General features: G+C 54.7%; 8 protein-coding genes across 8 annotated transcripts; all 8 read right to left on the reverse strand.

Annotated features, from left to right (window-relative positions):
* Nucleotides 1-476: 476 nt before the first annotated feature.
* On the reverse strand, nt 477-3,344 carry LSCM1_00318 (uncharacterized protein; the record flags this gene model as incomplete). The annotated part of the gene is made up of 1 exon (XM_067317970.1): nt 477-3,344. One exon carries the CDS (start codon nt 3,342-3,344, stop codon nt 477-479), a length of 2,868 nt encoding a protein of 955 aa, XP_067174075.1.
* Nucleotides 3,345-3,859: 515 nt separating this feature from the next.
* LSCM1_00319 (uncharacterized protein) lies at nt 3,860-4,318 on the reverse strand (the record flags this gene model as incomplete). The annotated part of the gene is made up of 1 exon (XM_067317971.1): nt 3,860-4,318. One exon carries the CDS (start codon nt 4,316-4,318, stop codon nt 3,860-3,862), a length of 459 nt encoding a protein of 152 aa, XP_067174076.1.
* Nucleotides 4,319-5,257: 939 nt separating this feature from the next.
* On the reverse strand, nt 5,258-5,998 carry LSCM1_00320 (uncharacterized protein; the record flags this gene model as incomplete). The annotated part of the gene is made up of 1 exon (XM_067317972.1): nt 5,258-5,998. The coding sequence occupies one exon, from the start codon at nt 5,996-5,998 to the stop codon at nt 5,258-5,260; it is 741 nt and encodes a 246-aa protein (XP_067174077.1).
* Nucleotides 5,999-6,608: 610 nt separating this feature from the next.
* On the reverse strand, nt 6,609-6,833 carry LSCM1_00321 (uncharacterized protein; the record flags this gene model as incomplete). The annotated part of the gene is made up of 1 exon (XM_067317973.1): nt 6,609-6,833. The coding sequence occupies one exon, from the start codon at nt 6,831-6,833 to the stop codon at nt 6,609-6,611; it is 225 nt and encodes a 74-aa protein (XP_067174078.1).
* Nucleotides 6,834-7,360: 527 nt separating this feature from the next.
* On the reverse strand, nt 7,361-8,680 carry LSCM1_00322 (uncharacterized protein; the record flags this gene model as incomplete). The annotated part of the gene is made up of 1 exon (XM_067317974.1): nt 7,361-8,680. One exon carries the CDS (start codon nt 8,678-8,680, stop codon nt 7,361-7,363), a length of 1,320 nt encoding a protein of 439 aa, XP_067174079.1.
* Nucleotides 8,681-9,109: 429 nt separating this feature from the next.
* LSCM1_00323 (uncharacterized protein) lies at nt 9,110-9,466 on the reverse strand (the record flags this gene model as incomplete). The annotated part of the gene is made up of 1 exon (XM_067317975.1): nt 9,110-9,466. One exon carries the CDS (start codon nt 9,464-9,466, stop codon nt 9,110-9,112), a length of 357 nt encoding a protein of 118 aa, XP_067174080.1.
* Nucleotides 9,467-9,951: 485 nt separating this feature from the next.
* Nucleotides 9,952-10,581, reverse strand: LSCM1_00324 (uncharacterized protein; the record flags this gene model as incomplete). Its single annotated transcript, XM_067317976.1, has 1 exon — nt 9,952-10,581. The coding sequence occupies one exon, from the start codon at nt 10,579-10,581 to the stop codon at nt 9,952-9,954; it is 630 nt and encodes a 209-aa protein (XP_067174081.1).
* Nucleotides 10,582-11,074: 493 nt separating this feature from the next.
* On the reverse strand, nt 11,075-13,195 carry LSCM1_00325 (uncharacterized protein; the record flags this gene model as incomplete). The annotated part of the gene is made up of 1 exon (XM_067317977.1): nt 11,075-13,195. The coding sequence occupies one exon, from the start codon at nt 13,193-13,195 to the stop codon at nt 11,075-11,077; it is 2,121 nt and encodes a 706-aa protein (XP_067174082.1).
* Between the last annotated feature and the right edge of the window lie 559 nt (nt 13,196-13,754).

Raw genomic sequence — 13,754 nt, forward strand, 5'->3', positions numbered from 1 at the left:
GAAGAGGCAGGTGAGGCCCATGACAAGAAGAGCACAGGCAGAAGCGAAAAGATGCTGTATCTCACCGATTGCTCTTCTTCCGTGAAATGGGCCTACGCGGTACCACGCGCACACACACACACATATGCGCACACGATGCGGGGTGCTTCTCTTTCTCCCCTCCCTCTCCTGTTCACTTTGTCTTGTTGGAATTCAACTCTTAACGCAGTGTCATTACCGCACCCCTCGCCCCGCCCTCCATCCCGTCCACCCCCATCTGCGGGAGAGCGGGGATGTGTGGGCGAGTCAGTTCCATGACCCACTTATTCGAGAAAGCCGATGCGATGCTTAGCGTCTTACCCACAAAGCAAGAGAGAAGACTAGCGACACTGCGCATACAACAACAGCGACGGTACGGTTCATCAACGGCAGCTCCACACACACACACACACAAGCACGCAAACAAACGCGTGCCTGTCATCATTCAATCAGCGCGACTACAAGTACAACGACGACGCAAACACGATGTCACGCTTGATAAGCTGCACGCCCTTGAGGAACTTGTCGTGGAGCTCAATGCTGCCGATTGCAGGCGACCGCGCCGCGGAGGCTAGCTGGCGCAGCATCTCCTCCAGGCGGCGCATCATACGCACAATCTCGCCCTCGTACGCTGTGGTTTTGCTCACCAGATCGAGGAACTTCGCTCCCTTCGCCCAGAGGTATGTGATCTCCATGAGTGACGGCATCACTTTCTCTACTGAGCTATTCTCCTGCACGAGCCCGCTCTCGGCGCTAACCGTGGCGATGCGAGTGACAATCTCGTTGAGGTCTTTGAGGGGCTGCTCAAACTCTTGTGGCAGCGAGAAGCCATCCGGGGTGCGATGCACGTTAACGAGGCACGACAAGAGAGCGACAATCATTTCCGTTTCCATCGAGTTGAGTACGCCCTTGAAGAGGAGCTCCGTCAGTAAGATTTCGTTTTCGTCCGTGGTTGTTATTTCGCACGCGACGCGGGCCTTGCGGAGGATAATGTTGTCTTTGTCAATGTAATCCAGGCGACGCAGCACACGCATCATCTGCTTTAGCTCTTCGGAGAAGACCGCCTTGCTCATGCCAGCTAACTCGGCCTTCACCTGCTCCAGCTGGGCCTCGAGGTCTGCCTTTTTCTTGTACTGCTCGAACTCCTCTTGCAGCTCTGGTGTGGGGGCGGAGGCAAGAATGTTCCCCTCCAACTGCTTCTGCAGGTTCGACAACTGCGTCTGCAGCTTCTTCAGCTGCGCATCCTCGGCACCCATCTGTGCAGAGGTGAGCACAGGGATGCTGCTGCCAAACTGGCGCTGCAGCTTCGACAGAATCTGCACGACCTCGGCACGCCCCCGCTCCGAGTCTGGGTTTTCGGGAAGGTTTGTCTTCAACGTCGAAAGGCTCTGCACATCCAAGAAGTCGAACGTCACTGTGTACAGGTCTGCCTTTTCTGAGGTGTACTCGCTCACCGGGCAGGGCGTCAGGGTGCTTGGATTGGACACGTCTGCCTTCCTGCAAATGACGGCGGCGTGGATGGAGAAGGCGCTGGCGTCGCTAAAGTCTGGGTTGGTGCTCTTTGCGGAAAACGAGCGGCAGATGCCCCAACCAAAGTCGAGCTGGTCGGAGGCGCGGACAATATGCACGAAGCGCCCCGCCTGCACCCAGTTCTTGAGGAACCTCGGCTGGCGCAGAATCTGGTCCGCCTCGCCCTTCTTTTTCGCGATCATGACCTCGCAAATCGTGTACTGCCGAAAGGCGCCCTCGTGCGCGACGTTGATCTCCTCGATGGACCTACGCAATGCGGCGCCTCTCTCCTCCAACGCGGGCTTGTTGCGCAGGCGCTGGAACTGTGAGAAGCTGCGCTTCATCATGAACTCAGGATCGACGTCCTCCACACGCAGCAGATTCAGCACCATATTGTACGTGAGGTGAAAGCTGCTAAGCAAAACGTCGGCACCACCGCCGGTCAGCTGCTTCAGCGTGTCGGGCTCCACCGCCTCGTCCACCATGGCGATGACAACGCCGACGCGATCGAGGCCGCGACGGCCGGCGCGCCCCGACATCTGAATGTACTCGCCCCCGGTGAGGTAGCGGTTCTTCTCGCCGTCGAACTTCTTGACCGAAGTGAAGACGACGGTGCGGGCCGGCATGTTAAGCCCCATCGAGAACGTCTCGGTGGAAAAGAGAACCTTGACCAGGCCTGCCTGGAAGAGAATCTCGACAACCTCCTTCAGAATCGGAAGCAGACCGGAGTGGTGGATGCCGACGCCGCGCTTCAGTAGCGGGAGAAGGTGTTCAATAGCGGGCAGCTTCCGGTCCTCCTCCGCCAGCGACTCCATAGCATTGCTGAAAACTTCCATCACAAGCGCGTCCTCCTCGACGTTGTTGAAGTTCAGCCGCGAGAGCGCAAGGGCGTTGCGCTCGCACTCCGCCTTGGCGAAGGAGAAGACGATTACGGGGTACATGTTGCGGTCCATCACAAGCTTCACAATCTCCATCATGGACTGCGAGGAGCCTCCGCGACTGCGACCACCGCCGCCGTTCTTGTGGTTCCCTCGCGGGCCACTTGAGGTGCCGTTGCCTGGACCTGCTGCACCCCCAACGCTTGCGCCGCCCTCCGTCCCCATGGACGCCATTGCCTTGCCGAAGTTGTCATCGCGGAATTTGCCCTTTTCATCCACGATGAGGAAGATGCCGTCAGCCCCGGCCGGGTATAGGTAATGCTGCAGTGGAACGGGGCGGTAGTCCGTGTGAATAACGTGCACCTTTGTGGTGGGATGGATGCTCTCTACCCAGTCTGCAAACTCGCGCGCGTTTGGGATGGTGGCGGAGAGGAACACGTACTGGCAACCCTCGGGTAGCAAGCTGATCGTCTCCTCCCACACCACGCCGCGCGACTTGTCACGCATGTAGTGCACCTCATCGAAGACGACGCAACCCACCTCCCGCAGCATCTCGGTCCCGCGGTAGAGCATGCTGCGCAGAATCTCCGTTGTCATGACCAGGCAATCCGAGTCCGCCTTGATGGTGGTATCTCCGGTCATGAGACCGACGGAGTCGAACTTTTCCGAGAACTCGCGGAATTTTTGGTTGCTAAGTGCCTTGATGGGGGAGGTGTAGATGACGCGCTTCTTCTCTCGCAGCGCCTTGGCGATGGCGTAGAGCGCTACGGTGGTCTTACCTGCCGACGTGTGCGCCGATACCAGGACGCTGTCACCGTCCTCGAGAGCGTCGATACTCGTCTTCTGAAACGTGTCGAGCTCGTAGGGGAAAGTTATGGCCGGGTCGATCTCGCGGCGTGCTCGCTTTGCCGCCCGTTCGTCCTCATGGCTGTCTGACATCCGTAGCCCTGTAGGCGTGCCTCGGGATATGGGAATGTGCACCGGTGTACGCTTGTGCGCGTATTTGTGATTACCACTGCGCCAATAGCGGGAGATGATGACGTCGAGACCCACCTGCGGATGAGATGCTTCCTTGACCGCGCGCGTGCGCAGGCATATACATGAAAAGGGATAGAAAAAAGAGGGGAGGGGTAGAAGCGATGGGGTAGATGCAAGCTGCTGGGAAAGGAGGGGGGACCACAAGGCATGTGAGGCCAAAGAGGAGGCAGCGGAATGAAGACGACTTCGGGAAGCTGAGCGCCTTTTCCCAATCCACCGCGTCGACCGGTGACAGATGGGATGGTCAGGCACAGGGCTTTCGCCTCCCTTTTCAGCATCCGCTGTTTTCCCTTTTGTGGGCGCGCTCCTGCCAAAGCCTCAGAGGCTGAGAAGAAGGCGTGCGCATCTCTCACGTCCTCTTCGCCCCTCCACCCCCTCAAAGAGCTCTGCTGTCCTCTGGATCGCTTTCCTTTCCGCTACAGAATGCCTTCGATCGACTGCCGTAGCACATCCATGGAGCAGCCAGGCTCCATCCTACGGCGCGACACACCACCGCGGTCGCAAAGGTACTTGGTGTAGTTCCACGCCGGGGCTCCCTGCTGTGCCCGCAACATCTGAAACAGCGGATCGGCGGAAGGACCCTTCACGTTAACGCGGTCAAAGACAGGAAAGAGTAGCCCGATGTGTTTGCACCACTGCGCTATTTCTGCATTGGTGAGCGGCTCCTGATTGGCGAACTGCGCGCACGGGAAGGCGAGAACGGTGAACTTGCGGGAGCTGTACGCTTGTTGCACGCCGTTCAGCACCTCGATGTTGACGGGTGTGAAGCTGCACCGCGACGCTACATTCACGATGAGCGTCACATAGCCCGAGTACTGTTGCAGAGATATAGTCTTGCCACCTTGCACGGCGCTATAGGTAAAGATGGACGCCATGACGACGATGAGGCTCCCCTCCCCCCTTTCTCTCCGCTTCTGCACACAGCCGACGTGTGCAAGCGAAAACGTTAGAGCACACCGGTAAAGAAAAAGGCAAAGCACATGCCACACTGCGGAGAGAGGTGGAGGGACGAGGCACTGAGATATTTGCCACGATCTACGAGGGAGAGAAACCGCAGCGATGGGTTTTTTCTGTGTAGTCCAATTCTGTCTGAACGGCGCACGCCGCTCAATTGACTCGGCAAGGAAGAGAGGAAATGCAGAAAAGCCACACACACGAAGGCGCAGACATGAAAGATAGCAGGCAATCAGGGAGGAAGTATCCATGCGTGCGTGCGCCCAAGGGGGCGAAGAGAGAGGGGAGGGGGGAGGAAAAAAGGATGGTCGGCGGAGGGCGATGGAGACAGAAATAGGAATCCCTTTCTTTTTGTAGTTTCCACTGACAAGTAGGCGAAAAGAGGCACCGCCAGCAAGCGCCCTGCACATCCTCAAGCTTTTTGGTGCGTGGAAGGATCCGTCGGCTTCTGCTCTCCCAGAAATGAGGTCATTATACCTGCCACACATGCTTGCCCACCTTATTGGCTCGTTTCTTTTGCAGTTTTTTTTTTTCGCCGTCTCAATTTTTTGCCGCCGAGTCGCACACACAAAAAAGAAGAGAGCAACACGTTACTCGAACGGTTAGCGTTACAGCCGCTGCCAAAAAAGAGGCGAATCGGAGGATGCGGTGTTGGTGGTGATTGTGGTGGCAGGGGGGCCGAATAGTAGGCGCTGGTGTGCGTGTGTGTGTGGTGGTGGTGGTGGCCGGGAGTGAGGGTGAATGAGGCAGTCAACCGAAACTCGGCGGCCCTGCAAGCGCTTGACAAACGGCTGCGTTGATGGCGTTTCAGACAGCAGCGAGAGCACAGGACTGCGGCGACCTGGAGTAACACGGTGCCGCTAGCCTTGCAGAGTCAAGATCTTCTTTGCGTGTTCCTCCAGCGCCTTCCGCACTGTTGTCTCAAAGAGCTCCGCAGCCCCCTGCTTGGCGCACTGAAGTAGCCGCGTCACCGACTCTGGAGGCAGCCGTGAAGCTGTCTCTAGCCAGATAATGTTCCGCGTGTCGTGCCCCGCAAATGCCGCTGCAATCACGGGGCACTGAGAGCGCAGCTCCTCACTTGTCAAATCGACCAGCATGTGCTCGTCCAGGAGTCCTACGTCGATACAACACACCGCGTCCCGCATGGAGACGTTTGCATCGATCAGGGCGAGGCACGCCGCGTTGATGCACGCAGTCTTCTCATTTCCGTCTTGCTGAAGGACTTCGACGTAGATGTGAATTTGCGAGTTGGGGTACTGGGAGAGAAGAATGACGGAGCGGGCCACTTGCACGACGGCGGCACCGATGTCCTCAGAGAGCTTGCTGCGCCGCTGCGGGTTTCGACGGGTTTCTCCAGCGAAAGCGGCGACCGCTACCTCGCACGTGACAAGCACCTTATCGTGCTTAGCCTCTTGCTTGTGAAGCGACTCTCGCGGCCCAAAGACGGAGGCGCAAACCCTTGATTGCCCTAGCGTGATGTCGCAACTGCCGTCACAGGCGGAAAGCGTGCCGAATATAATGTCCATGCGCCGTGCCTCCAGTGGGCGACGACCGTCCAGGCGAAGACCCGCTGGGCTAACGTATTCCTTTTGGCGCGACATACACCCACTCGCTGCTCGTGCACTGGTGTTTTCCTCCCCTTCTTATTGCAGTGAGGCTGCCATAGCGCAGGCAAAGGAGGTGGGGGAGGTGGTGGGGTGCCGACGGTATGAGATACAAAGGGATGAGATGGAGAATGGGCAGCAAAAAGAAGCGAGGAGCGGTGGGTTCGACAGGAGATAGGGGGGGGAGGGGACGCGCGAGGCATAAGCCACAGCGTGCATATCCCCTCCACTTTTCGCGACAACCACGATAAAGAGAGTGGGGAAAACAGGAAGCGCAGGAACAGGCTTAAAATGACCCACGAATCCTTTTTCCACCTGGAGAGAAAGACGATGCTGAAGTACCAGACCGAACGTTCGATTCAACGCAGCTATCGACAACGGCCACGTTGCCAGCAAAGGTTTCCCCGTGAACAGAAGGAGGAGAGAGAGAGGGAGCCCTTCTTCTCTTCGTGCGCGTATGTGCCGATGTCTGAAGCAGATCATGGCAGATGAGAAAAGGCAGAGAAATCTGTGTTACAACGCCGACATCTCAGTCTTCGACGTGGCAGCTGTGCAGCAGTTACAGAGGAACGCTCTTTGCGCGCATTGGATTCGCGGGACGTACCACTCATCCCACGCTGCCACCATTCCGCGGCGCTGCTTCTGGGCGGATACCCAGTATACGGTGAGCGTGTGCGATCGTGCAGCTCTGATGTTGCGCTATCAAGCCAATCAATTCCTGCGCGAGGTCTCTTGCTTCGTTGTAGCGGTGCAAAAGCTCGGAAAGCGGCAACGCTGACAGCTCCCAGCACAGCAGCTGATAGGGCGTCGCAGTTTCCTCTTCAGTCGACATTTTTTTTCGCGCGACTTCGTTTCTCGATAGGCTGTGCGCATAGCCTTTCTGACTTTTAAAAGTGGCAGAGACGAGGAGAGAGGCCGAGGAGCGAAAGAGAAGGCGAGGCGAGGAGGGACGGTGACGCTTGTCGACGAGGGAGGGGGGCAGCGGAAGCGGAAGAAAAGGGTGGACTGAGCCCGTCCCTTTCGCTTTCCGGGAGACGACGGATGCTGTGTGGTGCTATCGCGGGGTATTAGATGTGAAGGGCCGGCGCTGTCAAACAGCACATCCTCTCGTACGTGTGCGCGGTTGGGCTGCTCAGCCGAAGCAAGTGCACGAAGCAAAGAAACAGTGCAACTCTCATGCTCGCGAACACGAATGGGGGGATGGAGCGACGAAGAGGGCAAAGGCCCGCCAGCAAAGTCGCAGTCGCATATACACACACACCACACGCCCGAGAGGTTAGGGCGGGCGGTGCGCTGACTGCAGGAGGAGGAAGGGGAGCGGATTCAGTTCTACGAAAACGGTGGCACACACAGCGTGCGCTATATACGGCACTGATAGTCACCCGCCATGACGGTGTAGCGAATCCATTTGTTTGCCGTGTACATCATCGTTGGCTCCTTGACGACCAGTTCAGTGATGCGCAAGCCCGTGAGGGACAGGGACACACACTGGAACGCGATGCGGATGGGCGGCTTCGTCCATAGCGTCTCCATGTCCTCGGTTGGGGCGATCTGTCGGATATCTGCAAAGAAAGCGATTTCCTCCGCACTTCTCACTTGCGTGAGCTTCCACAGAATCGCGTGGCTTGCGGCGTCGTACTCAGCCTTGCCGTGCCCCACTCTCACTGCAGCAGTGGCCGTATTGTCGGGGCAGGTGACGCTCACTTGGACGTCCTTGGTGGCCTGGCCTGCTGGTGCGTCTGAGCGAAGTGTGAACTCAATCTCGGTGCGCGTCTTGGAGATCTCTCGCACCATGGCCGACAGCACTTTCATCGGCGGCTGCACATTCACGCTGGAGCGGTACGTGGCGAGGGTGAACTTTCCATCTGGCGGCACAAAAGTCAACAGCCGCGCCTCTGCATTAGAGGCCTTGAGGCGGACACAGTTGTGGAACGAGATGTTCGACAAGGGAACCAGCGCCTCCCTGTTACCGGCACCATGGCCCTCGGCCGCCTCGTTGGGGCCGTGATTCATCAACCTAGCGTTCCAGCGCAGTTGGCATTCTGGCATCCCGGAAAGGAAACTGTTCATAACTACGCGTCCCGAGACGCTGCTCTGCAACGTCTCACCCGCTTGCGAGAGCAGCAGGTTCACATCTTCGAACACATCAATGAACACCTCGTTCACGCGAAAGACGAGGCCCTCTACTCGCCAAGGCGTCTCACCGGTCATCCTATCGGCGATGCGCGCCGACTCGCGCGTGCTTTTCACTACAGCAGCATCCACTCCGTCTGCCGTGACGAATTCTCGTATGACCTCTGCGTCTGTTAGGATGGGGTACCCGAAGTCCATTGATTCATCGATGATGCCCTGCAGAGCCACGAAGTTCTCCTTTATCTGTCTTTCACCCAAGTCCTTGTAGTGCTTTTGGATGTGCTGCAGTAGTCGTACCCCGTACTCGAGACACATGAGGCAGTTGACATTCGAGTCGGCCACCATCACGACGTAAAGGTCAGTCAGCTTCATATGAATGAAGCACATGCGCTTCACAATGTTGACAGGGCAACGGTCAACCTGCTTTGTGGAGATAATCTCATTGCAGAAGGTTTCGGCCAGAGATCGCACAGTGTTTCCCGCGCGAAACGTCCGAGAGAGCACCACGTCTCCTCGGGAGTTCAAGAACATCAAAACCGATATCATTGCCTACTGCAAGGGTGCTGCTTTACCTGAGAAGTGACAGCCCGATGTGGCGGTGCATTTCGTGTACGTACGATAAAAGATATGGCGAGCACGTAAAATTCAAAAAAAAGAGAGAAGGCGGGGAGAATGGCCTTGTCGAAGAGGGTATGAGAGGAGGTGGGGAAGAGGAGCCGGGGAAAAGAGGGACACACACCGCTTACGGGGTGCTGTGCGACGCTACGCCGTTGTTTGTACATCGTACACGTCCTTCTCCGTTTTATTCTTTCCGGACCTGCACAGCAATGGAATCTCTCTTTCTCACGATCTCATCTCGGCACACACACACACACACACAACTCAAGCACAGGGCACCACAACCACCACTACAACACAAGCGAAAAGCGGCAGCTCCCGGAAACAAAAGCAGATGAAAAGCGACTGCATGCTTTGTCACTTTTTCGACTCCTCGGCGGCTTGTGCGACATCAGCAATGTGCTTCTTGTACTCTGCCTGCATCTCTCGCTTCCGCTTCCGCCGCTCGAGGGCCCTCTTATCTCTCTCTTCTTCGTACACCGACACTCGCAGCACGCGGTCCTTGCTCAGGGCGTATTCGTTGAGCGCACCCACTGCATTATTTGCGGCCTCGCATTGCTCATACACAACAATGGCGCAGCCCTTGGTGATGGAGGATGATCCGATACGAATTTGCTGAATGCCCCCGTAGGCGCCGAATAGGGAGTAAAGGTACTCACTGGTGCATTGCTTTGAGGGAATCCCAGTCACCAGCAGGATGCGCTCATCCGGCATGACTGTGGCACACACCTTCGCTTTATTTGGGCTGATATGAGAGCACGGCACGGGTTCAGGAAACCAGAAAAGATATATATATATATATATATGTGTGTGTGAGGTTGATTCAGCGGAAAAGTGGGAAGGCAGCACAAACAGTAGAGGCAGCTGTGACGTTCATGCGCACACAGGCAGGCTGGCACTGAGCTCAAACGGTCTACAGATACCCAGGTGGCCAGTGAACGGAGCCTTTAGCGACGAGGAGAAGCCTATTAATTCTCTCGCTTTGATGAGTTGAATATCCTTTCAATAGTCACCCACACGAAATGATAAGCTCCAAAAGATGCCCTGCATAGCACAGTAGCACGATGACCTTTGCATCACACGAAAAAAAAATGAGCTGCCCTTGGCATAATAAGGAGAGAAAAGCACACGGCAGGAAACAAAAGCTGCCTTTGATGTACCGTTTCTTCTACCATTTTTGATCACTCATTTGCCGCCGATTATTCGAGGTCAACGGCGATAGCCTCCACAGAGGGCACGCATGCTACATTGTTTCCGACGACGCCATCGCCACCGACAAGAACCAAGGTGTCAATGACACGCTTCAAGAACGCTACTTGTGCCGCATTGTTCGTGACAAGGAGGTTCGGGCCAATCTGCCGCGTGAAGGCTTCGTATCCTTTTTCAGTGGTACAGAAGAGGATTCGATGACGCTCGATCCCGTCCACTCCTTTGACGAGATCAAGGATCTTCTTCTTGTCGTCGTCACCACAAATGCGGCACATCAGATACACCTCCGAGGAGAAGGCGTAAAAGCGGAGAACATCCAGCGCTTTCCCCTCCGCCTTCCAGTTCTTACCGTCGTGCAAAACCTCCCACACGACGCAGATCTTCCTACCAATAAACGCCTTATTCTTTATGCGTGTCATGGCATCAGATGCTTCGCCAGCATCGCGCGGGGCACTCAAGGGCCGCCTTGCAGAGGTCGAAGGTCGCTGCGCCGGCCCTTTTCTCCGGTAAAAAAAGTACAGGGACACCGCACCTACCACGAGAGCGACAAGTGTCGTAGTTGACACCGGTAGCCTCTCAGACACCTCCTCCAGGAAGGATCGGCGAATTACGCGGGTCATAGCACCTTTTACGTTGGTAGCGACCTCTTCCCTCCTTTCTGAATGTCGAGCGCGGCCAAAGGAAAAATGGCCAACACAGTGAAGAGTTGAAACAGCGTGAGAATACAGGCCGAGTAGAGGACAAAAATAGGAGTTTCACCTTTCAGAAAGATTGTGCACATTAAACCGACACGTTGCCAAGGGCCTGCACCTCTGCTTCTCAGAAAAGTATGTCTTTGACTTTCTGCCGCCGTCGAAGGACTTGATACAAGAAAGAGTGGCGGAAAGAGGGCTAGAGAAGCAACGCCACTGTGGCTACTTGCAACGAATTGGCGTAGTCAGTGAGGGCAATATGCCTGCGCAGGCCTCACCAATGACCTGTTGCTTGCAAGCAGCAACCAAGCGAACACAGGCACAATAAATCTTCCCTTTTCCTTTGCGCGTGTGTCGGAAAGGGACATTTCAACAGATTGCCATACCGCTTTTTCGCCCTAAGATAAAATGATTTTTTCTTTCACGAACAGTAAAAGTAGCAGTTCGCCGATTCACCTCGTATCAACAGTCCTTTCTCCATCAAAGCGTCTATACGGAGTTTGATGTCGGTTCGTGTGGGGGAGCACACATCCTGCAGCTCACTTTCAATGGCGCCACATAGCGTATGATAATCCATACTGTTGCGTTCCTTCAGCAGTTTCACAATTGTGGCGTCCAAACTCATTGTTCGTGAGCCATCCATGCCTCTGCGAGTGGCAGTGGAGGTACCACCGCCGTCGTGCGCTGACTTCTGCGCCCCAACACTAACCTTGACCTTGGGCTTTGAGGAGTAAAAGTTGCGGTTAAACCTAAACTCCGTCCCGTTGCGCTCAGCAAGACCGACGTGGCAGAGGGTGCTGAACTGAGTAAGTACTTCGTCAGAGCTCAGCGCCCCTTGTCGAGCGACAGCTGCCACGTTGATATTCTCATCCGAGTTCAGCGCCATGATACTGTTCACGAAGTGGGTATGCGCCGACACTTGATATATTCGGCCACCATGCCAAAGCTGAAAAGCAATCGAGCCCAGGCTCATCTGAAACACAAGCTTCCGACCGTTGTGGCGCCGGCGGTAGTACTCCTGAAAGATGCGCTTGCACGATTCCATACTCTGCGGGATGCTGAGTGGAATGTTGGTGTACTGTGGCCACAGGCCACTTGTCAAGACAAGGACATCGAATTCTAGGGGAGGGGATATCTTTTTTGTCTTCATATCTGCCACTAGTTTTTCTTGCGCAGCTGTGGCACTGCGAATGTCCTCCACCATTTTCTGAAATCGATTCACTACACTTGACCCGTAGATGTTGAAGAGGCGCTCAATGAAAAGGCACTCCAAATCCACCGCATGTGGCTTTGCATATATGAGGCGAACTGCGAGGTGACTTCGAAACGCTACTTCGAAGGCTTCAAGGTCAGGTGTCAGCTGCAAAATGGTAAGCACATCGTTTCCTACGGCGCTCACAATATCCTCCTTCCCTTGCCGAATACCGCTGTCGTAGTAAACTGAGAGGGTTTCCATAAAGCGCGTATCGCTGCCGAGGACGTTACGGATGACGCGCAGAAACGGTGACTGACTATGCCCTTCCTCAGATGGAAAGAGGCTATCCAGCTCCTTTGCCCTTGTGATAAGTTGCAGCATCTTTTGTACACTTGGAAAAGGAAAGACACCCGTGCTCCGATCATTGATGATCTCCTCGCTTTTCTCCTTCAGCAGATGCGCAATAACCTCGATAACGTCCTTCTCTCGCTTCATGTCACAGAAAACCTGCACAAAAATGGTAATGCTGGCCATATCCCACTCCTCCAGCATCTGCACCAAACCGGTCGGCCCCGTCAGCATCTCCACAACAGATGATGGGCCACTAAGAATGAGGGAGGAGTAGAGTGCACTTGTCAGCTTGTCCACCAAAATGTAAAAAAACGTGTCGGCGTACTTGTGACTCTCGCTGCGCACCACATTCTGAACCCACTGCAAATAGCCACTCGTGCTGAGTACCTGCTTTTGCTGCTTCCCTTGCACAAGATACTTATCGACTATCGCATCCACAAAGGGGATTTCCATGCAGCGTGAAAAGTACTTGCTACCCTCGGCGGTATATAGTTCTTGGCCAATGTCACGAATCGTGGACTCCTCGGAGGGCATGTGAATCGATTCCTTGATGGAGGCGATGAGACGCATGGACACTTCAGGATCACCTAAAGTGGAGGAGCAAAAAATGCGCTCGCCAAGGTGCTCAATGGACGAGTGATGGCATGTGTACATATAGTTCTTGTTGAAGTACAAAAGAATGCTGCTGACTTGGCTAACGGAGTCATTGTAGTCCTGCCACTCACGCAAGAAGTCCGAGACGTACGCTGAAGAGCCGTTGATTCGACGGATGATAGTGGAGACTTGGGCAGAAAACTGTTCTTCCAACTGCTCCAGAACGAGGCTCCCGTAATGTGCTTGACATAACTGAAAGACAGAGTGATGTATCCTCTGGAACGAATTCTTCGACACCTCTTTTTTGAAAATGCAGAGTATTGTCTCCTCAATAATGCGCCACTTGTCCGAAAAAGTAGAATACTCTACCATGCGCTTCCGGCTTGACACCAAAGCAGACATTGAAAAGCGCAAAGCGGTTATCACCCTGTCTGCGACCGCAATAGTAACGTTTGCTCTAGAAAAGACGAGTTCACAGACTACAGCAAAAGGCAGTTTATAATTCGAAGAAAAGGTAAGAAGAGTAGAAATTGGAAGCAAAACAATCAGGTGATTTTTTTGTTCGCCAAGGAGTACATCCTTTTGTAGATCTGATGTCTCGCAGCACAATGCGCGAGTGAGAGAGTGCATACGATGGCAAGTCCCGCGCAACACAACTAGGCAATCACGGCGAATCTCGATAATTATTATCGAAATCATTCCGATTGCTTCACTGCTGGTGCTTTCGATGAGCAAATGAGTGCCGGCGCGGCTAACCAAATACTCTTAGTCCATTTTTGAACTTCCGTTTATCACGTTAGTAGGAAACTTAGGGAAAAAATATGACGATTAGTGACCAAAAACAAACAAACGCAAAAATATTAGCACATCTTAAACTACTAGTACCACCAAAAAAACAGATGGCATGCCCCACTTTATCTCCGTTCAGTTTTCGAAAAACGTCCTCAGTATGGGTCTGGGA

This window comes from Leishmania martiniquensis, chromosome 36, assembly GCF_017916325.1.
Source record: "Leishmania martiniquensis isolate LSCM1 chromosome 36, whole genome shotgun sequence".
Taxonomy (NCBI): Eukaryota; Euglenozoa; class Kinetoplastea; order Trypanosomatida; family Trypanosomatidae; genus Leishmania; species Leishmania martiniquensis.